This window comes from Canis lupus, chromosome 11 (assembly GCF_011100685.1).
Source record: "Canis lupus familiaris isolate Mischka breed German Shepherd chromosome 11, alternate assembly UU_Cfam_GSD_1.0, whole genome shotgun sequence".
Taxonomy (NCBI): domain Eukaryota; kingdom Metazoa; phylum Chordata; class Mammalia; order Carnivora; family Canidae; genus Canis; species Canis lupus.
The window spans coordinates 22,178,925-22,202,148 of NC_049232.1; the positions used below are offsets into that span (position 1 = coordinate 22,178,925).

The 23,224-nt window shown below is 41.4% G+C and overlaps 1 protein-coding gene across 1 annotated transcript; it reads right to left on the reverse strand.

The window, feature by feature from the left end:
- Positions 1-9,212: 9,212 nt before the first annotated feature.
- Positions 9,213-22,935, reverse strand: C11H5orf15 (chromosome 11 C5orf15 homolog). The gene is made up of 3 exons (XM_038552157.1): positions 22,741-22,935; positions 12,037-12,563; positions 9,213-10,707 (listed from the first exon to the last, which is right to left on the reverse strand). Exons 1-3 carry the CDS (start codon positions 22,877-22,879, stop codon positions 10,576-10,578), a joined length of 798 nt encoding a protein of 265 aa, XP_038408085.1. The 5' UTR covers positions 22,880-22,935; the 3' UTR covers positions 9,213-10,575.
- Positions 22,936-23,224: the final 289 nt, after the last annotated feature.

Sequence of the window (23,224 nt, forward strand, 5' to 3'; positions counted from 1 at the left end):
GCAATATTCAAAATAGCTGTAAGGTAGCATCAAGCTAAGTGTCTACCTACAAATGAATGGATAAAGAAAATGTGGCATATACAAGCAACACAATATTATTACTCATCCATAAAAAAGGACTGAAGTCCTAATACATGCTACAACAGGAAAACATCATGCTAAGGGAAATAAGCCAGACACAAAAGAACAAATCCTGTATGATTCCATTCCATTGTGAAATACCTCAAGTAGGCAAATTCATGGAGACATAAAATGGATTAGAGGTAACCAGCGGTGGCGGGGGTAGGGCAGTTGTTGCTTAATGCTTGCAGAGTTTCTGTTAGGATGATGAAAAAACTGTGCAAACATCTAGTGGTGATGGTTGCACAACAGTATGAATGTAATTAATGCCAATGAATTGTATACTTAAAATGGTTAAAATGATCAATTTTATATCATAATAAAAAAAGTTTTTAAAAAGCCAACAGAAGAAAAAAAACAGCAAAAAGCAAACAATCCAATTACAATATGGGCAAAAGACATTAAGAGGCATTTCACCGAAAAGGGCGTACAGATGACAAGTACATGAAAAGATGTTCAGGCACCTGGGTGTCTCAGCTGGTTAAGCGTCTGCCTTCAGCTCAGGTCATGACCTCAGGGTCCTGGAATGGAGTCCTGCATGAGGAAATCCCTGCTCAGCAGGGAGCCTGCTTCTCTCTCTCCCTCTGCCCCTCCCCCCTGCTTGTGCTCACTCTTTCTCTCTCTCTCTCTCTCTCTCTCTGTTGTGCACACATGCTCTCTCTCAAATAAATAAATAAAATCTTCCAAAAAAAAAAAAGATGTTCAACATCATTATCTATTAAGGTAATACTAATTAAAACCATAATAAGATATCACTACACACCTATCAGAATGGCTAAAGTAAAAAATAGTGAAAATACCACATGTTGGCAAGGATGCAGAGAAACTGGACCACTTATGTTGCTGGTGAGAATGTAAAAATAGGACAGTCACTTTGAGAGACATTTTAGTACTTTTTTTAAAAAACTAAATATGCAAGTACCATATAATGCAGCAATCACAGTCCTAGGCATTTATCCCATGGAAATGAAAACTTACATTCACACAAAAATTTGCACACAAATCTTTATAGCAGCTTTACTCACAATAGTCAAAAACCAGAAACAGGGCAGCCCCGGTGGCGCAGCGGTTTGGCGCCGCCTGCAGCCTGGGGTGTGATCCTGGAGACCCGGGATCGAGTCCCACATCAGGTTCCCTGCATGGAGCCTGCTTCTCCCTCTGCCTCTCTCTCTCTCTCTCTCTCTGTCTCTATGAATAAATAAATAAAATCTTTAAAAAAAAAAAAAAACAGAAACAACACAGACATCCTGGAATAGATGGATGGTTAAAGAGTGTATGGTACGTCCATACCATGGAATACTACTCGGCAATAAAAAAGAGAACTATTAATGTTTGAAAGAATCTAAGTGACAAAAACAAAAAACCCAGTCAAGAAATAGGCAGAAGACATGAACAGACATTTCTCCAAAGAAGACAAATGGTCAACAGATACATGAAAAATGCTCAGTATCATTCAGCATCAGGAAAATTCAAATCAAAATCACAATGAGATACCATGTCACATCAGTCAGAATGGCTAAAATTAACAACTCAGGAAACAACAGATTTTAGTGAGAAAGCAGAGAAAGGGGAAACCTCTTGCACTGTTGGTGGGAATAAAAACTGGTGCAGCCACTCTGGAACACAGTGTGGATTAATGAAAGGGAATAAAGGGAAAGGAGAGAAAATGAATGAAAATATCAGTGAGGGTGACAAAACATGAGAGACACCTAAATCTGGGAAATGAACAAGGGGCCATGGAAAGGGAGGTGGGCAGGGGGTTGGGGTGACTGGGTGATGGGCACTGAGGGGGGCATTTGGCGGGATGAGCACTGGGTGTTATGCTCTATGTTGGCATATTGAACTCCAATAAAAAAGAAAAAGAGAAAAAAAGAAAACAGTGTGGAGATTCCTCAGAAAGTTAAAAATAGGGTTACCCGGGATCCCTGGGTGGCGCAGCGGTCTGGCGCCTGCCTTTGGCCCAGGGCGTGATCCTGGAGACCCGGGATCGAATCCCACATCGGGCTCCCGGTGCATGGAGCCTGCTTCTCCCTCTGCCTGTGTCTCTGCCTCTGTCTCTCTGTGACTATCATAAATAAATAAAAATTTAAAAAAAATTTTAAAAAAATAGGGTTACCCTTCAACAGTAATTGCACCGCTAGTTATCTATCCAAAGGATACAGGCATAGGAATTCGAAGGAGCACATACACTTCAATGTTCATAACAGCAACATCCAGGGATCCCTGGGTGGTGCAGCGGTTTAGCGCCTGCCTTTGGCCCAGGGCGCGATCCTGGAGACCCGGGATCGAATCCCACATCGGGCTCTCGGTGCATGGAGCCTGCTTCTCCCTCTGCCTATGTCTCTGCCTCTCTCTCTCTGTGACTATCATAAATAAATAAAAATTTTCAAAAAAAAAAAAACAGCAACATCCATAATAGGCAAACTATGGAAAGAGCCCAGATGTCCATCGACAGATGAATGGATAAAAATGTGGTGTGTGTGTGCGTGTGTGTGTGTGTATAATAAACACACAATGGAATATTACTCAACCATCAAAAGAATGAAATCTTGCCATTTGCAATGATGTGGATGTAGAAGGTATTGTGCTGGGTACCTGGGTGGCTCAGCCAGTGGAGCTTCTGCCTTTGGCTCAGGTTGTGATCCTGGGGTCCTGGGATGGAACCCCGCGTCAGGCTCCCTGATCAGCAGAGAGCCTGCTTCTCCCTCTCCCCACTGCTGGTGCGCTCTCTCTCTCTCTCTCTCACTATCTCTCTCTCTTTCGGATAAATAAAATCTTAAAAAAAAAAAAAGAAGTTGTTATTGTGCTAAGTGAAATAAGTCAGAGAAAGACAAATACCATATGATTTTGCTCATATATGGAATTTAAGAAACAAAACATTAACATAGGGGAAGGGACAGAAAAATAAAATAAGATGAAAATAGAGAGGGAGGCAAACCATTAGAAACGTTGAACTCTATGAAACAGTTGCTGGAAGGGAGGTGGGGGGGTGGGATAACTGGGTGATGGGCATTAAGGAGGGCACTTGGGGTAATGAGCACTAGGTGTGATGTGCAACTGATGAATCACTGAATTCTACCCCTGAAACATGAAGGGAAGGGGAGGGGAGGGGAGGGAAGGGGGAAGGAGAGGGAAGGGGGAAGGGAAGGGGGAAGGGAAGGGGGAAGGGAAGGGAAGGGAAGGGAAGGGAAGGGAAGGGAAGGGAAGGGAAGGGAAGGGAAGGGAAGGGAAGGGAAGGGAAGGAAGGAAGGAAGGGAAGGGAAGGGAAGGAAGGGAAGGGAAGGGAAGGGAAGGGAAGGGAAGGGAAGGGAAGGGAAACTTTCCGTATCAAGCCTACCTATCCTTTCCTTTTTTCCTTATCCTTTCCCCTTTCCTTCCTTTCCCTTTCCTTCCTTTCCCCCTTTTTTGTTCACTTTCCTGTCCTTTCCCACCCCTTTTCTCCGTACAGGGAAATCACCTGTGTTAGCTTCTCCCAGAGGATGATACTGACTGAAAAAACCAACCCCGAAAGGTTATATACTATGTGATTCCATTCATACAACACTCTTGAAAGGATAACATGATAGAAATGGAGAACAGATTGGTGGTTGTCAGGGATTAAAGAGAGTTTCAGAGTGCAAGAGAAATGTGTATGCCTACAAAAACAAGTGAGTCCTTGTGGTGATGGAAATGCTCTGTATGTGGACAGCATCAAGATCATATCCTGGGGACGCCTGGGTGGCTCAGTGGTTGAGCATCTGCCATCGGCTCAGGGCGTGATCCCGGGGTTCTAGGATCAAGTTCCACATTGGACTCCCTGCAAGGAGTCTGCTTCTCCCTCTGCCTGTGTCTCTGCCTCTCTCTCTCTCTCTGCATCTCTCATGAATAAATAAATAAAATCTTTTTTAAAAATATCTTGGTTGTGATATTGTACTACAGCTTTGCAAAATGTTATTGAGGAAAATTGAGTATAGGATACATGGGATCTCTATATTATTTCTTACAATTGCATATTAATCTATAATTATCTCAAAATTTAAAGTTTAACATATATTTACACTATATATGTAATATATTAATCATTAAATAGCATTAAGTTATTAAAATACATCATTAATATATTTGATATCTGTATAATATATATTAAATCCAGAGACAGATTTATGTGTATATATCTAGAAACAATACAAATGTCCATCAATAGGAGAATGAATAAACAAGTCGTGATCAATTCGTTCAATAGATACTAAACAATAGAAAGTAATGAACTGCTTGGCACCTGGGTGGCTGAGAAGGCTAAGCGTCTGACTCTTGATTTTGGCTCAGGTAATGATCTCAGAGTCATGTGATCAAGCCCTGTGTTAGGCACCATGCCGGGCTTGGAGGCTGCTTTAGATTCTCTCTCTCTCCCTCCCTTGGCCCCTCCCCCTGCTCACGTACATTCTCTCTCTCAAAAAAAAAAAAAAAAAAAGGTAATGAACTAGTGATAATGCAATAACTTGAGTGAATCTAAAAACAACAAAAAAAAAAAAAAACAAGAACATGTTGACCAAAAGAAGTAAGACATAAGAGAATGCATACTTTTCTTTCCATCTATATGAAATTCTAGAATAAGCAGAACTAATCTGTGGTGAAAAAAATCAGAAAGTGGTTACCTCTGGAAGATAGGTAAAGAAGGGTCTGGAAAGAAGTACTAGGGAATTCTCTGGGATGATGGAAATATTGTTTATGTTCTCATGGGTGGCAGTTACACATATATATACATTGTCAAAACTGATTAAGCAGAACATTTAAAATCTGTGAATTTATGCATGTAAAGTATACAAATAAAACAGCTATAATTTCCTCAAAAAACTTTGAGAACTTCTGTTCATCAAAAGACATCCTTAATAGAGTGCCAAGGCAAGCCAGACATAGAGTAAGAAAATGGATTTGAGTAACCAACTAAGGGCTCATCTCCAGAATAGAGAACGCCCACAAAAGAGTAAGAAAAAGACAGATACTCCAATAGGAAAATAAGCAAGAGACTTGAATAAGCTCTTCACAAGACAGAACGTTCCAATGAACAAATGGAAAAAAAATGATTAATAAGACTAATCATCAGGGGCACCTGGGTGGCTCACTGGGTAAAGTGCCTGCCTTCAGCTCAGGTCATGATCTCAAGGTCCTGATGAAGCCCTGCATTGGACTCCCTGCTTAGCAGGGAGTCTGCTTCTCCCTCTCCCTCTGCTCCTTCCCCCACCCCAGCTGGTTCTCTCTCTCCCTCTATCCCTCCCTCTCTCTCTCCTCTCAAATACATAAATAAATAAAATCTTTTAAAAAGAAAACGACTAATAAATCAGAGAAATGCAAAGTCAAACTACAATGAGATACCACCTCTATATATCCACCAGAATAGTTAAAATTAAGGACACCAATGATGCCAAAGGCTAGCCAGGATGTACACCAACAGGAAGTGTCACACACTGCTAGTAGGAGTATAAATTGGTTCAGTCACTGGAGAAAAATGCTTGGCGTTAGCTACGCAAGTTGAACGTATGCATCTAGCAAGTCAACTCCCAGGTATATACCCATCAGAAATGCAAACACTCTTGCAAGCAACAAAAGATATGTATATGTATAAGAATGTTGCTAACAATGTCATCCATAATAGTCTGATACTGGAAATAACTCAAATATCCACCGACAGCAGCCCAGGAAAATTTATTACAGCATACTTTTACAATAGAATACCATACAGCAATGAAAATGAATGAACCAGCATGACGAATCTCACCATCATAATGTAGAAAGAAAGAAATCAGTCACAAAAGAATATATATACAGTGTGTACTGTAGGATTCAATTTATATAAAAGTCCCAAATTACAGTGTTTAGGCATATGTACTTCGGTGATAAATTGAAAAAAGAAAAACAAGGTAGTGATTGCTGCGAATAATATCTCCCCATGGAGAGAAGAGAAGAAGAGGATAGAGAAGAGAAAGGGGAGCTTGGGTGCTGACCAAGTTCTATTTCTCTATCTGGGTGATTAGCTATGCAAGTATTTGCTTTGTAATAATTTATTAGGCTGTACACTTGCTTAATGTATTTCCTACAGTATATTGTTATACTCATAATAAAAGTAACTTTATTTTTTAAAGCTTCTATTTATTTATTTGACAGAGAGAGAACAAGTAGGGGGAGCAGCAGAGAGAGAGGGAGAAGCAGGATCCCCACAGAGCCCAGGACTCTGGGATCATGACCTGAGTGGAGGGCAGAGGCTTAATTAACTGAGCCACCTAGGTGCCCGTAAAAGAAACTTTTTTTAAAAGATTTTATTTATTTATTTGACAGAATTTGCTGTTCTCTTTCCCCTCCATTTCTCCTTGGATGTGTCTTCCTAGAAGCACAGGTATCTACAACAGGGGCCGGGACATCTTAGCCCTGGCAAAGCTCAGGGCATTCGAGTTAGCCCTCCAGATTCCAGGCCCTTTCTCACATGCAAAGGTATCAGAAAATGTGTTTGGCCTAACCCTGGAGCTGCAAAATGGGGAGCACTCAGCTTTAAGTTCAGACCTAGAATGTAAATTCAACCCAGACCTGTCTGATTCCAGAGTTCACCATGGTTAGTACTTCTAACCCAAGGCACTCTCTTTTTTTTTTTTAACATTTTATTTATTCATAGAGACACAGAGAGAGAGAGAGGCAGAGACAAAGGCAGAGGGAGAAGCAGGCTCCATGCAGGGAGCCAGACGTGGAACCCGATCCCGGGTCCCCGGGATCACGCCCTGGGCTGGAGGCAGCGCCAAACCTGCTGAACCACCAGGGCTGCCCTCTTTTTTTTTTTTTTTTTTTAAGGTTTTATTTATTTACTCATGAGAGACACAGAGAGAGAGAGAGAGGCAGAGACACAGGTAGAGGGAGAAGCAGGCTCCATGCAGGGAGCCCGACGTGGGACTCAATCCCCGGTCTCCAGGATCATGCCCTGAGCCGAAGGCAGGTGCTAAACCAACTGAGCCACCCGGGCTGCCCGGCACTCTTTTACAAGGGTCTCACATGGGAGTGCCATCCAACCCACATGCCAAGGGGTGGCCTGGCAGAGAGGCACAAGGGATCCTACGAGAAGGGTGTGCAGGAAGTAAATGATTCCCAGAACATGCCATCATTACTCAGCAGAGAAGTGAGACAGTTTGGGGGCTGTGAGAAAAAGAAGCATAGGGTCTTAAAGCAGAGATATTAGGGTGTCAGAGAAAAGCTTCCTCGGGAGCAGGGGCAGAGGAGTCTGGGACTCCTCCGGGAGCCGAAAGAGAGGCAGGCTTGGAGCTTAAGGCGTAGAAGCTGCTGCTTTCTGCTCCAGAATCAGGTTCCCTGAGTCACTTCACCCAAACAGCAGGTCACCACCACCGGGTTACTGAAATGGGAGTCAGAAATGACCCCAGGTCTATGTGCATGCAGAATCTGTCCCAGCAACTTCCTCAAGTCGGAGTTAAAAACACAAGTGAACAGAATTCTGTTCACAGACTGACCTCAAACCTCAGGACAGCCTCCTTCTCCACTCCCTTGGAAGACATCAGGCCCTCAGCAAGACTTTCAACCTCAACTTCTGCTGAGAAGGATGGAACTGCTCGCCGCTGGACCCAGGAGGGAGGCAAACTATTGCACCAGCAGAACAGGTTGAGAAAAGGCAAAGTCAGTCAGGGCGAGAGAAAGAACTGGACGCTTTGGGAAGCTGCACCAGCAGTGGCATCCTCCACTCCTTTTGCCTTCATGGACAGCAGCTGCTCTGATCAGAACCTGGGATTTGGGGGAAGGGCTATTATCGCACACAATGTAGGAATGTGGCTGTTCGGATAAAGCTGACACACACGCACACGTCTTGGTTCTCCCCTACTGAGTGCAGGTCTGAGTCCCAAATGTCAGTAGTATTATTAGACTGAATGTCAACTATATGAGCCTGTGCTGAGCCTCCTTTGTCTTTTCTTACCTAATTTCACAAACACATCACTGAATAATTTCAAGGGACCTAGTAGGAGCCAGGCAGTGCTGAATATGGGGCCAGAGATGACTAAGAGCCAGTCTTCTGTTCTCAAGCTTACATTCTGGGGCAAGGTATTGAGAGGGCTGCCCCCTGCACACATTCTATTAAGAAACTGCACTCACCCTCATGAGATCACACCTAAAATCAAAACCCCAGTCACGACATTCCTGCCTGCACAAATTCAAAATGTCTGTTTCTATCTACCTCACAAGTTTTAAAACATCCCTTTTCAGATAAGAAATAGAAGCTAAAAGGTAACCTATTATGCCATTCGTTCCAACACCTGGTGCAGAATGCCTCACCTACCCAGAGTGGGAGAAGGGTACAGAGAGCACACACAGGTCAGCTACACTGTGCTGTAAGACTCAAATGCGGTGTTGGTAAATTGAACTCCAATAAAAATAAATTTATTATAAAAAAAAAAAGACTCAAATGCGGGTCTTGCTCAACAAGGAGTCTGCTTGAGATCCTCTCTTCCTCTCTCTCTCCCCTCCCCCTGCTCATGCCCTCTCTCTCAAATAAATAAAATCTTAAAAAAAAAAAATGTTTTTTAAGTAATCTCCATACCAAACATGGGGCCCAAACTCACAACCCCAAGATCAAAAGTTGGATGCTCCACCAACTGAGCCCACCAGGCATTCCCAGCAGCATTTTTAATCAATGTATGATGTGATGCTCCAAAAGTCAAAGACTACTTGATTGCAGCACTGGGGCTTGGAATGCAGAGACTGTGCCATCAGGAAAAGCCCAAGAACCCTAGATCCACTAAGATGGTACAAGCTTCCTGATAGGGGAACCTTCAACAGGGGCACAAAAGGGAGGCCAGAATACTAGAAAGCATACACTGATGTAGCTCCTTTACTTTTCTTCGCAAACTTACTTTGCAAGAGTTTTCATTAAACTTCAGTACCTAGCAGAAAACTGGACCTCACATAGGATTTAGAAATCTAAGAGGATTCGTAGAGGCAGAGTACTACTGCCAAAAGGAACAAAAGCAAGCTAGTCAGTTTATCTTGTTCCCAAAGCACGACCTCTCTGTCACCACCCAAATGAAAGACTCATGCCATCATTAAAATGAAACATACTTATAAAATCATAGATTTATATCTTTGCCATTTATTTTTAAAATCTTATTCAAAATATTAAATAATACAATTTCAGATATGAAAAATTACTGCAATAAAACAGTTCAGGTGTATTTCCATTGTGCTCCCTTCCTTATTAGGACAGTAAATTGTCCACCTGAAAGAAATGATGGATTGCCCTACTTCTTCCATCTTTACACAAAGCACATGCTCACTGGCTCACCTGGGCTTTCTGAGTAGGTGTTTAACATATATTAGGGATTATGTTTTCTAAAAAATTGCAGTGACATTTGTAAGTCAACCATGGTTTAAATCACATATTTACAAACTGATCAACTCTTTATTATATAAAGACAGGCTAAAATGAAATACATTAAATAATTTCCAGTTGCTGTGAAAAACAAAACAGAAGAAAATAAAACAAGTACATGGGGAGAAAAAGTCAGTGTACACATATATCCTTTATGTATACAAACAACTTCATTGAGGTATAATTTTGAAAAGCCTAGATAAAGTATTACTTAAGTGATAATGGCCCCTAAGGTTTATTCAAACTTACTATAAAGTAATAAACAAAATGAACAAATCTGATATAATTTTAAACTCTGCTCCTTGCTTGAAAGCTTGGAGGAACCCGTGCTACAATCAATTGCTAACTAAAAGCAACTGAATTTGTATTTAATATTTTGCCACAATTTCTACCTCTAAATTTAATTCAGTAATTTAAGCCAAAATACAGTATCTCTATAACATTTTATCCACGTCCACTGCAAACTGCAGAGTCTCTCTACTGCCAGGATTTCTAGAGACATTTATTAATGTTTTGCCTAAAATTGTGGTCAGATTGAGCAATATCATTATCTTAAGTTATTTTTAAGTTAAATTATCCAAAAATATCCAAAGCAATTTTCCTGGAAGAAAAAATGTTACTTATATGCCAAGCACTATTACACACATCCTTGTAGATTATAGTTTGGGAGCACAGAATGTATGCTTAAAAAATAGTACTTGGATGGCAGAAAGAGAATCTGAGCCAACAGTACCAGATATGTTAGGATTTAGTTACAAGGTTGGGATCTTTTAAAACCAGTATTACTAATACTTCCAAAAGAAGTAATAAAGAAATCTAAAACAAAACTAACAGATAATGCTTAGCTCCACATTCTGGACACCTGATTAAATTTACCTCTAAAAGTGTAGATAAAAAATTATATACTCCTTGTTTGTGACATTTCATTTCCAAAGCACCAAGGCAAAATAAAGAGAGACCCATCTCTCTAAGTACCAACTGCCTATGGCAAACATCTGCACAATATTATATAAAAAAGTCAAGCAAATAAAATTACATAATAAGCAAACTCAAATCACAGTGCTTTAAAAAATATAATCATTGGTAATCTTCAGAGAAGGCATTGCCTCATTAACATTCTGGTCTAGACGATGATATTCCACTGTTTTGGAACAAAGACCATCACGCCATTTCCTGCTTTGAACCAGAAGGAAAATCTGGAAAAAATAAATAAACAAACAAATAAATAAATAAATTAGATATGCAAAAAAGAAAGTGGGGATATGCTAAAAGTATAACAATTATAATAAGTGTATTATCTCTGTCCTAGGCCCCCAAATTCAGAAAGCAAAATAACAACAACAGAAGGGCTTTATTTTCCATTTTGTAAAAAAAGTAAAACAGTGCTTCTCAAAATTTAATGCAGAATGCTTGCTGAAGATTGATTCTGGGTTCCATCTGCAGAAATGAGTTAGTAGATCACAGGGGAACCAAGGAGTCCCTTAGGTAGTTATAACAGAGATGGCCCAACATTCAAAACTGGGATAGAATATCACTGGCATTCTAAATAAATATGTATTTATATATTCAAAATAAATATGTATTTTACAACCAGGAAAAAAGTTATTAAAAGATCATTAAATTCAAAGCTTAATTAATTAAAAGTATATATAAGCAATTAATCTTTTTCCACAAATATTGCCACTGAAGTAGCAATGCTAACTTAAGACATACAACCTGTTTTTTAAAAACCATCAGGCTCCCCAAAGATACAGATGCAATGAAACGCCGGAACACCTGCACCCCAATGTTTATAGCAGCAATGTCCACAACAGCCAAACTGTGGAAGAGCCTCGGTGTCCATTGAAAGATGAATGGATAAAGAAGATGTGGTTTATGTATACAATGGAATATTACTCAGCTATTAGAAGTGACAAATACCCACCATTTGCTTTGACGTGGATGGAACTGGAGGGTATTATGCTGAGTGAAATAAGTCAATCGGAGAAGGACAAACATTATATGGTCTCATTCATTTGGGGAATGTAAATAATAGGGAAAGGGAATAGAGGGTAAGGGAGAAGAAATGGGTAGGAAATATCAGAAAGGGAGACAGAACATGAAAGACTCCTAACTCTGGGAAACGAACTAGGGGTGGTGGAAGGGGAGGTGGGTGGGGGGTGGGGGTGACTGGGTGGCGGGCACTGAGGTGGGCACTTGACTGGATGAGCACTGGGTGTTATTCTGTATGTTGACAAATTGAACACCAATAAAAAATAAATTTATTAAAAAGAAAAAAAACACCAGGCTTTGGTTTCGCTAATTAAAAAACCTTTCAACGTTTTTTTAGAAGCACACAAGATAAAGCATTGTCTGTAATTTGTTGAAATACACCACAGATTTACAAATTGATCAGACATCTTGATATTTTACCATCAATTTACACTTGGCTAAAAAAGAACAAAATTCTGAATCATCAAAAACATTAGTAAGAAATGGAACAGATAAGAAAGGATAATTAGAGGGGCTGAAAAGACCAAACATACCTTCCTTTTGTTGTGATATGTAATGTAAACAACAGCAATACAAAAAGCAAAAATAATAAGATGAAAAAAGAAATGGCTATCTTCCTCTTCAATATTTGAGGATGGGCTCTTAAAAGACCTCACTGACTGTTCAATTTCCATGTAGTTCCTGTTTTCTTCCAGGGCCTCACTGGACTCATCGTCTCTGGGGCTGGTGGTCCAGTCATAGTCTGGTTCTCCATAGTCTCCATTGTCCAGAGTGTCTTTGGCAGTGGACGGAGAACTATTGAGCGTGAGAAGATCCTCTTCCTCTATGCTGGGATCTTCATTGTTACCTGTTTCCTCTTGAGACAGAGAAGTAGTAGGTGAGGGATGAGGGGCCACAGATGCTCCTCCACTTTTCTCTGTACTAGCTGTGGGTTGGAGAGTGGTGCGGATTTGGAAGACAGAAAGTTTGGTTTGGTTTTCATGTGTTACAGCACTCGTACTTGGAGCAGAAACATCTGGCTGGAGTACAGTGTGGCTCGACAAATTGGTTTGTGGAAGAGCTAAAATAGTGAATAAAGAACATTAAACTGAAATCTCCAACTTTATCTCCACCAAGCCAGAAGCATATTTACCTAAAATTTTCACTAAGCATTTCTCTTTGGTAAATTCCTCTCTCTTTTGTTATTTGTTAATATGCCTCAATAGCCAGCAATCCGTTACATTTCTTCTTAGTCAATTATTCATCAGGTAATAACTCTTTAGCCAGAAAGAAATGAAAGACCTACTACATTACATAGCCTGTCACCAAAAGAAAAAGGAAAGAACAGAGAGGGATAACTTTAGGTAACAATGGTGAAATTCACACAAAGCTCTCATCCATCCCCTCTGTTTTCATTTCACATAGAGGCTGGACTTCAGAGTAACACCTGTCCAGACTGCACACCATCCCCAGAACAGAGATTGGTGGCTGATCCTAGCTCAAGTAGGCCACAAACTAGATATAGAAAGGGAATAAAAGGAAAAGGAGAGAAAATGAGTGGGAAATATCAGAGAGGGTGACAGAACATGAGAGACTCCTAACTCTGGGAAATGGACAAGGGGTAGTGGAAGGGGAGGTGGGCAGGAGGTTGGGGTGACTGGGTGACGGGCACTGAGGGGGCACTTGACAGGATGAGCACTGGGTGTTATGCTATATGTTGGCAAATCGAACTCCAATTAAAAAATATACAAAAAATAAAAATAAAAAATAAAAACTAGACATAGAATGCAAACCTAAATATTTTCAAAATATACAACAAATTTAAGAGACGCTATAAGCAAGCTGCAGGCAGCATTTCTAAGTGATGCCAGAACCAGAAGGCCTCCTCTGCCAGTTTTCTTTTTAAGTATTCTTAGGTAGAAGAAAGTGAAAACTCCTAAAGGGGAAGAAATGGAAATTGAAAACTAAGTGTGAAGTAGATTTTTTTTTTTTTTTTTTTTTGAACTAGACTATTTTAAAGCTTGGGAAAGGCAATCCAGGTATGGGAATGACACCAAACACATACAAGTTCTTATTTCCTTATGCTCCTACCCACTCAGTATGGTTTACTACAGTAAAGTATTTACAGAAATAACTCTATACACCAAAAGTTCAGAAGAATCCCTGATGAAATTTAAGTGTTTCTAATTAACAATCTAATATAGTATCTGTTAAAAAAAAAAAAAAAAAAACTTCAAGAGCATCCATTATATTTGTTAAAAAAGGAACTGTCTGGGGAACCTGGGTGGCACAGTTAAGTGTCTAAGTCTTGGTTTCAGCTCCAGTCATGATCTCAGGGTCATGAGATCTAAGTCCTGTGTTGGGCTTGGACTTAGCAGAGTCCACTTAAAACTCTCTCTCTCTCTCTCTCTCCTTCTGTCCCTTCCCCTACACTCTCTAAAAATAAATAAATCTTGTAAAAAAAAAAAAAAAAAGTGATTGTCATATGAGATCTAAAAATATACAGATACTATTTTAAAGTCTATCAAATTAAAATATTTTATAGGGGTAAGTTAAACCAAATCATTCCTGGACTTTCACAAATGTGTACATGCACATAAATTAGCAACCTAAAAGGCTACTCTTTGTTCAAACATGTAATACTTGAATACATGAATATACTGTGGTTTGTTGACACCTATTTTGTATAGAAAGTTGACACCTATTTTGTATAGGAAAAATAAATAGCTAGTTTTAATTGGACTGAATGGAATCTCTTAGAAAAAAATAAACTAGCAAAGTGGTAAAAAAAAAATATTAGTAAAACTGTCTTAAATACTTTCAACAGTTGGTTCCTTGAAACTTTCCATTGGAAGAAAAGAAACAGGGCCTACAAATGCCTACATTATTCAGAAAACTATTAACAGGAATTTCTTAAAAGAATTTTTACATTTGCATTTACAAATTACTATTTCTCTGGTAGATTTAACTTTCCTGCCAAAATTGGGGAAAGTATGATTTAAACTATAACTTTTTAAACCTAGAAGCAACTAACTAATCGTGACTTTTTTAAAAATTGTTTTTCTATACTTGACTTTTAGAATAATCATGTACATTACTCACTTCGGCAGCATATATACGAAAATAGAATAATCGTGTATTTTTAAAGGACACAAGCTGATAGGAGTGGGAATGACTGTAATTGTCCACACCAGCCACCTCTCTCTATGTCCAGAAACTTATCCACTGTGCACTCTGGAATTCAGTCAGATATAAGCAAATCTCTTATCCTTCAATTTCTTGTTATAACTGAAAACTAGCTCTCCCCTAAAGATACACTTTCCCTGAAGCCCTTTTAATTAAAAGTTGTTTTTTTACCCACATCCTTGCACCACTGAATTTGGAAGGGGGAAAATTACTGGGGGTGGGGGGCCGAGGGGCCCTTTCAGACCATTATCCCATTCCCCTCCCTAGATGCACCAGCCTTGATTCTCCTAGCATCACCTATCACCCTCTATAATCTTTGTCCATGAACTCCAGGTCAACGGTTCCTATTCTCAATTATTTTAGCTCCTGGCTCTAGAATGAACTCTAGTTCAATCTACTCAAGTACTGTTTTGATTTCAAAATCCTTGACCTCTCTTCTGATGAGCCAGACCTCCCCCTTAACTTGTCATATCATGGTCAGTATCCTCACAAATCTTCCACGATCTAAATTTCACGCATCCTACTTGCTGACATGACCATCTATCCTAATTCATTCAGGATTCAGGACCTACAATTATCTGATCCTACCATCTTTTCAGTCCTCCGTGGGCCACCATCCCATACTTGCCCAATACTCTTGTCCTCTCTCTTTATCCAGATTCAGTTTTATAGTCAGCTATTAACCCTCCCTTATGTACACCTCCAGGCCCCTAACCCCTTTCTCACCTTGTCCCATTCACTTGGCAAGGCTACATCCCAAGTAAAATCAAATTTTCTGACTACTCCCCCATCTGCACCAAGCAGCTGAACAGATCTAGAAATAAATACATGACCATATCACTGTTTTTATTTTATTTTAAATTAAATGCCAAAAATTCAGGCACACATGCAATGTTGTGGGCAATTATACTCTATTTTTCTAGTCCATTTACCTTCCTACTCCCTTAGGAGACTATTCATACGCTCCTCTATTCTCAAACTTTCCACACCTTCTCTGTTGTCCTCATTCTCAATGGATGACATCACTTCCTAACTTCTCTGGGAAAAAAGGAAGCCATAAGAAGGGAACTTCCATGAACTACCAGAACTCTAGACTCATAAATCCAACTGCAACTTGACATCTCCTCTTGGATGTCTGACATTCAAAATGAATTCTTACTTAGGCTTCCAGGAATATGGAGTAGACAAATTTTCCCTATTCCTCCACGGAAAACAATTAACCCTGTATATTATATAAAAAATAGCTTAAGACTCTGAAAGGTAGAGAAAATAAGGCAGAGTGGTTAGAAACCTCAGGACCTGAGAAACAACCTAGTGGGAACTTCCCTGGATTTTTCTTTTACCTCACATATTCTGGACTTCTAGCTAAAGAAACCAGCAACCTGGAAACATCAGGGAGTATGTACACAAACCATCCCCGGACCACAAAAAAAAAAAAAAAAAAAAAAAAGCCTGCTCTCTCTAACCAAAAAATCAGGAGAGAGGCAGCCTAGAAAGAAAGAAAACTTTTAGATAATGACTGCTCTACTCCAGGCAAACATCTACAAAAACAAAAACAAAAAACCACCACTGTGGCTCTCCTCGCATCTACACAAGCAAAGGCCAAGTAGAGAGCCTAGACTTCCACCCTCAGCAGGCTGTGACAAACTGCCTCTTCCTCTCCACAGTGTAATGGTGTCAGAAGAGGCCTAGTGGAGAGTTAAGACTTTAATCATCACCCAGTAGTAAGAAAGCCACCCTCACTACCATATAAGTACAGACCATGAGGGGAGACAGAACCCCCACCCTTGTCCAGAAAGTAACAAGAAGACTATCACCCTTTGGGTGTCAACAGAGATCAAATGGAGACCCTAGATTTCTACATCTATCTGACAGTACTGTAGAGCAACCCCTCCTCCCCTGCCAGAGCAATGTCATAAAAAGCCAACTAAAAAGAGAAAAGTTTAAGATCAGTCTTAAAAACACAAACTATAACTCACCCAGTATGAAATACATCATACCAATAGCGCTATAACTATTAATGCAATTAAATCTTGAATTTTAAAACTCCCAAAAAATTAATCTCCAGGCCCAAATGGTTTCACTGGAGAATTAAATGTTTAAAGAACTATCACCAATTCTACAGAATCTCTTCCAGAGAACAGAAGGGAACACTGTTCAATTCATTTTATGAAGGTAGTATTATTACCCTGATACCAAAACCAAAACACTACAGAAAAAGAAAACTGCAGACTAATATTTTTCGTGAATAGCTGCAAAAATTCTTAACAAAATATTAGCAAATAGAAATAAGTCATATATAAAAAGAATGATATTCCATGAACAAGGGTTATTCCAGGGATGCAAAACTGATAGTATTCAAAAATCAATCAACGCAATCCACCATATTAACAAGCCAAATGAAACTTGACCTAAGCCTCACACCTTATACAAAAATTAACTAAAAATGGTTCACAGGGCTCAGTCAGAGGAGCATGGGACTCTTGATCTTGGGATGGTAGGTTCAAGACCCATGTTGGGTGTAGAGATTCCTTTAAAGATAAAAATAATAAATAAATACAATAAAAATAAAATGGATTACCAATTTTTTTTAATTTTTTTATTTTTATGATAGTCACACACAGAGAGAGAGAGAGAGAGAGAGAGAGAGGCAGAGACACAGGCAGAGGGAGAAGCAGGCTCCATGCACCAGGAGCCCGACGTGGGATTCGATCCCGGGTCTCCAGGATCGCGCCCTGGGCCAAAGGCAGGCGCTAAACCACTGCGCCACCCAGGGATCCCGGATTACCAATTTATTTATTTATTTTTTTTTTTAAGATTATTTATTTATTCATAGAGACAGAGAGAGAGAGAGAGAGAGAGAGACAGGCAGAGGGAGAAGCAGGCTCCATGCAGAGAGCCTGACGTGGGACTTGATCCAGGGTCTCCAAGATCATGCCCTGGGCTGCAGGCGGCGCTAAACCGCTGCGCCACTGGGGCTGCCCCCGGATTACCAATTTAAATGTAAAATGTAGGCATGCCTGGGTGGCTCAGTTGGTTAAGCACCCAACTCTTGGTTTCAACTCAGGTCATGATCTCAGGGTAGTTAGATCAAGCCCTCCCCGTGCTCCTCACCCAGCATGAATTCCGCTTGGGATTCTCTCCCTCTCCCTCTTCCTCTCCCTCCCCCTCTGCCCCTCCCCCTACTCCCTGCTTTTGTAAGCACAGGCACAGGCTCACTTGCTAGCACTCCCTCCCTCAAATAAATAAATCTTCAAAAAATAAAAATAAAGGTAAAATGTACAACTATACAAACTTTTAGAAAAAGACAAAGGAAAAAAAATCTGCAATCTAGGACTAAACACAAATTTGTAGACTTGACACCAAAAAACACAGTACATAAAAGGAAAAAAACCCTATAAATTTGATTCTATCAAAATGAAAAAAATTTGCTCCACGAAAGACTTTCCTGTGAGGATGAAAAGATAAGCTATACAAAGGAAGAAATATTTGTAAGCCCCAACCCAAAAATGGACTAGTATCCAGAATACAAAAAGAAATCTGAAAACTCAAAAAATGAAAAAGCTAACAATCCAACTAGAACACAGGCAACAGACACAAAGGTACATTTCACTGAAGACATATATATATGGCAAATAAGCACAGGAAAAGATATTATGCATCAGGGAAATGCAAATTAAAGCCACAATAAAGATATCACTACACATCTATCAAAATGACTAATATAAAAAGTAATGACAAAACCAAATATTGGCAAAGATGCAGAGAAGCTAGATCACTTAAGTGTTGCTGGTGGTAACATAAAATAGGACGACAATGCCAGGGGCAGCCTTCGGCCCAGGGCATGATCCTGGAGACCCAGGATCGAGTCCCACGTCGGGCTCCTGCATGGAGCCTGCTTCTCTCTCTGCCTGTGTCTCTGCCTCTCCCTCTGTGTGTCTCTCATGAATGAATAAATAAATAAAATCTTTTTTTAAAAAAAGGACAGCAATGCCAGAAAACACTTTGGCAATTCCTTAAAAAACTAAATATGTAACTACCCTATGATCCAGCAATTGCACCCCTGGCCATTTATCCCAAAGAAATGAAAACTTACAATCACACAAAAAATCTGTACATGAACATTCACAGAATAGCCAAAACCCGGAAACAACCCCGATGTCCTTCAAAAGGTGAATGGTTAAACAAAGTGCAATATATCTGTACAATAATGGAATCACTCAGCAATAAAAAAGAACAAATGAAACAACTATATTAACCTCCACAGAATTATGCTAGGTTAAAAAAAGCCAATTCCAAAAAATTACATACCATAGGATTCCGTTTATATCACATCCTTCAAATGATAAAATTAAAGAAATAACAGATAAGTGGTTGCCATGATTTCAAGAGGGAATGGGGGATAGGAAGGAAGTGGGAGTAACTATACAAGAGCAACACAAGAGGGTGATGGCAATGCTCTTTTAGTGTACCCAAGTCAGTATCACGACTGTGATACTGTATTATAGTTTCTTAAGATGTTACCACTGGGGAAACTGAGTAAAGGGTACATAGGATATGTATTATATCCTACAACAGCAAGAGAATCTACAATTATTTCAAAATAAAAAGTTTAAAGAAATGTATTTTTACTTCCCACTCCAAAAACAAAATAGGGACACCTGGGTGGCTCAGTGGTTGAGCGCCTGACTTTGGCTCAGGGCATGATCCTGGGGTCCAGGATGGAGTCCCACATCAGGCTTCTTGCAGGCAGGCTGCTTCTCCCCTCTGCCTGTGTCTCTGCCTCTCTCTCTGTGTCTCTCATGAATAAATAATTAAAATCTTTAAAAAAAAAATTAAACACATTACACATTAAATTGAGGTGGTCATTTGGGAGTAGTTTGATGGCAAAAATAGAAAGTAGGTACTTTTGAAATGGCATGGCAAAACTTAATCATAAGGTGATCATCCAGTGATCTAAAATAATGCTTATATTAATTTTTTTAGATTTTGTCAAAATAAAATATAAAACTTTAAATTCCTTACAGATTGCCAAGAATACACCCAAGTATTTAAATTTTAAGAAACCTTATATGGAAAAAGTTTAAATAAATCTAATGTAGTAACTTTCTATGCTTACTTGAAGTTTGGAACTCAACACATCCTATCTAGGGGCACCTGGGTGACTCGGTGGTTGAAGCCACCTGCCTTTGGCTCAGGTTGTGATCCTGGGGTCCTTGGATCGAGTCCCGCATCAGGCTCCGGGGGGGGGGGGGGGGGGGTCTGCTTCCCCTTCTGCCTACATCTCTGCCTCTGTGTCTCTCATGAATAAATAAGATTTTTAAAACACACACACACCCTATCTAGACTGTAAGCTTTTTTATTAAGAGTACTTTGAAATCACTCTACCATAAGGTATATACTGCAGTGTAGCTGCTTCCAAGAGCATGTATGTTAGTTTACATTTTAAATTATTTTCAGTAGAGAATAAGAATTTTAAACTGAAAGATTTAATAAAGAAAAAGGTTACCTAAAATGTCCCAATATAGATCAAGCAATCATTTATGGGGCTCTAATAAATAAAGGGACAAGAGGATACCTTAAGAGTCCACACTTCCCCCTCGCTTGCCCCTTCTCACAAAATTTTCAACCAAGGGAAAAGCTGTTTCTGAAACTACAGTTACCAGCTATATCCCTCAAACTGTATGTCTTAAGCATTCCAGTAAGAAAAATAAATGTTTAACTGTCAGGTTTTTTCTTTAATGATTAAATAACCAAAACAATCATGATATGTAAGGACTTTAGGAATAGGAATATCTGCATCAACCAGACAAACCCTCGTTATGTTTACTCATGATGAAAGGCCTTGGGAAAACAAACCTCAGTCCTTCCCCCACAGACTTAAAATGCTTCTGGGATGGGGGCTGCCCTAACCTCAGTGCTGCTGAGGAAACCTAAGGAAGTAACCACAGCACTGTAGTAGACAAATTATGGCTAGACAGCCCGGCCCCTGTTGGCAAACAAGAAAACACTATCCTATTCACAGGTTTTCATTTGAAAATTCAAAAAACATATAAGAAGAAAAACAGGACTGTGTCTTGATCTAAAGGAAAAACGGACTACTGAACAAAATACTGCTTAATCATTACAAATTCTTATTAATGGATTTGTTCTCCCTAAGTCTCAGGCCGTAGGTTACATATTTATTTCCTGATAAAGCCTTCAATATCTTCATTCACAATGTAACATTTCTAAGAAAAGAAATACTTAATCATGCAGCATTATTTACAAGAGCCAAGATATGGAAACAATCTAAATACCCATGGATGGATGAACAGATCAAGATGTGGTATGTATACACAATGGAATACTACTCAGCCACACACACACAAAAATGAAATATGGCATTTGTAGGACACCTGGTTGGCTCAGGACTGATCCCGGAGCCCAGGACCGAGTCCTGCACATGGGGCTCTCTGCATGGAGCCTGCTTCTCCCTCTGCCTGTGTCTCTGCCTCTGTGTGTCTCTCATGAAGAAATAAATAAAATCTGGGGGATACCCGGGTGGCTCAGAGGTTGGGCGCCTGCCTTCGGCCGGGGGCATGCTCCTGGAGGCCTGGGATCGAGTCCCACATGGGGCTCCCTGTGTGGAGCCTGCTTCTCCCTCTCTCTGCGTCTCTCATGAATAAATAAAATCTTTTTTAAAAAATAAAAAGTAAATAAAATCTTTAAAAAAAAAGAAATATGGCATTTGTGACATCACATGACATGACCTTGAAGCATTATGCTAAGCAAAATAAGTCAGACAGAAAAAGACAAACACCGTATGACCTCACTTATATGTGGAATAAAAAAAATCAAAACAATGGGTTCCCCGGGTGGCTCAGTCAGTTAAGTATCTGCCTTCTGCTCAGGTCATGATCCTGGGGTCCCAGGATAGAGCCCCACACTGGTGCTCCCTGCTCAGTGGGGAGTCTGCTTCTCCCTCTGCCCCTCCTCGTGCTCATTCTCTCTCTCAAATAAATAAAATCTTAAAAAAAAAAAAAAATCAAAACGAAACAAACAAGCAAACAAGCCAAACTCCCAGAGAAGAGACTAGACTGATGGCTGCCAAAGAGCGTGTTGGAGGCTGGTGAGCTGGGAGAGGAGTATCAAAAGGTACAAACTTCCTGTTACAAAATAAGTAACTCGCAAGGATGCAACATATAGAGCCGGGGTGGCCATCGTCGAGAATATAGTAATGCATATTTGAAAGTTGCTTAGATAGAAAATCTTAACATTTACTCTCATTACGAGAAAAGATCATTTTTAATTCCGTATGGTGATGAGTGGTAACTACAACTATCGTGCCGGTACGTTCCTAGTGTCTACAAATGTCAAATCATGAGGTTGTACCTCCGAATCTCACGTGTCACATGCCAACCACGCATCAATAAATAACAACAAAAAAGTAAATAAGAGAATTTTAATTAACTAATCAAATCCTAACGACCCTATTAAAACGAAGCAGCCTCGTCCGGCTAAGGCAGGGCACGGAGAACCGCGTCTGCAGTGTCCTGTCCCCCGTCGGGCTCCTGCTCCCCGAAATGCGGCAGCAGCCGGGCGGGGTCGGCGCCCGCCCCCCAGGTCCTCACCGCTGCCCCGCGCGGGAGAGCGCCCACACTCCCCTCCCCGGCGCCTCTCCCCCTACGCTGCCCCCCCGCCCCGCCCCGACACCACACCTGACTGCGCCGTCCCGGCAGCACTTGCTCCCTCGGCCCCCTCGCGACTCGCCCCTGCGAGCAACCTCGCAGACCCCCACCGCCACTCCCGCGGCAACGCGCTCGAGTCCCGGGCCCACGCCACCGCCCCCCCTCCACGCCCACCCGCGCTCGCCGCTTCCGGCTCCCTGGATGGCCGCATCCCCCCGCCGCGCTCCGGGCCCGCCGGAGACTCCTCCCGACAGCCTGCTCGCCCACCTCGCCCCGAGAGACGCTGCCGTCTCCGGACGCCGCCATCTGCGCCGGACACTCGGAAGCGCCCGCGCCCTGGCCGGGCCCGTCTCCCCGCCCGCGCCCGCGCCCGCGCCCGCGCTGCCGCCGCGCGCCCTTTACCCCTGGACGTGGTGGCGGACGCGAGCAGGAGCGCCAGGACCAGCGGCCGCGCCAGCACCCCGGACGCCTGGAGGCCCGGCGAGGGCCGCAGTTTCGCTCGCACGGCTCCCCTCATCCTCCTCAAGGCAGCAGCGGCCATAACGGACTCCGCCGGGAGCCTGCGCTGTTGCTAAGCTCTACGGCATGACGTCAGACACTGCGTGAGGCGCCGCCGCCAGAGGCATCTGCGTCTCAACGTGATGACGTCGCAGCCTGGCAGGGAGCTCGGGAAACCCGGACGCGGAGGAAGGGCACCCAGCTGTAGCGAAGGGCAGGCCCCGCCCAAGCCCGTTGGCGGTTCGGGTTGTAAAGTGTTCGCTGCCGGGAGGGTCGGGGCAGCCCCTCCCTGCCTGCCGCGTGACGGGCGCCGTCCAGGTCGTGAAAGTGTTTTAAACGTTGGCGTTTTTATAAAGACTGTGTTTCAGTAATCGCTGCACCCAAAGTG

What these genes read in the sequence shown, in the direction of transcription:
- C11H5orf15 (XM_038552157.1), bottom strand. Translation starts at nt 22,879, where the DNA reads ATGGCCGCTGCTGCCTTGAGGAGGATGAGGGGAGCCGTGCGAGCGAAA. An exon ending in GTCCGCCACCACGTCCAGGG is followed by an intron (nt 12,564 to 22,740) that starts GTAAAGGGCGCG and finishes TCACTATTTTAG; the next exon opens with CTCTTCCACAAACCAATTTG. An exon ending in CATATCACAACAAAAGGAAG is followed by an intron (nt 10,708 to 12,036) that starts GTATGTTTGGTC and finishes TATTTTTTCCAG; the next exon opens with ATTTTCCTTCTGGTTCAAAG.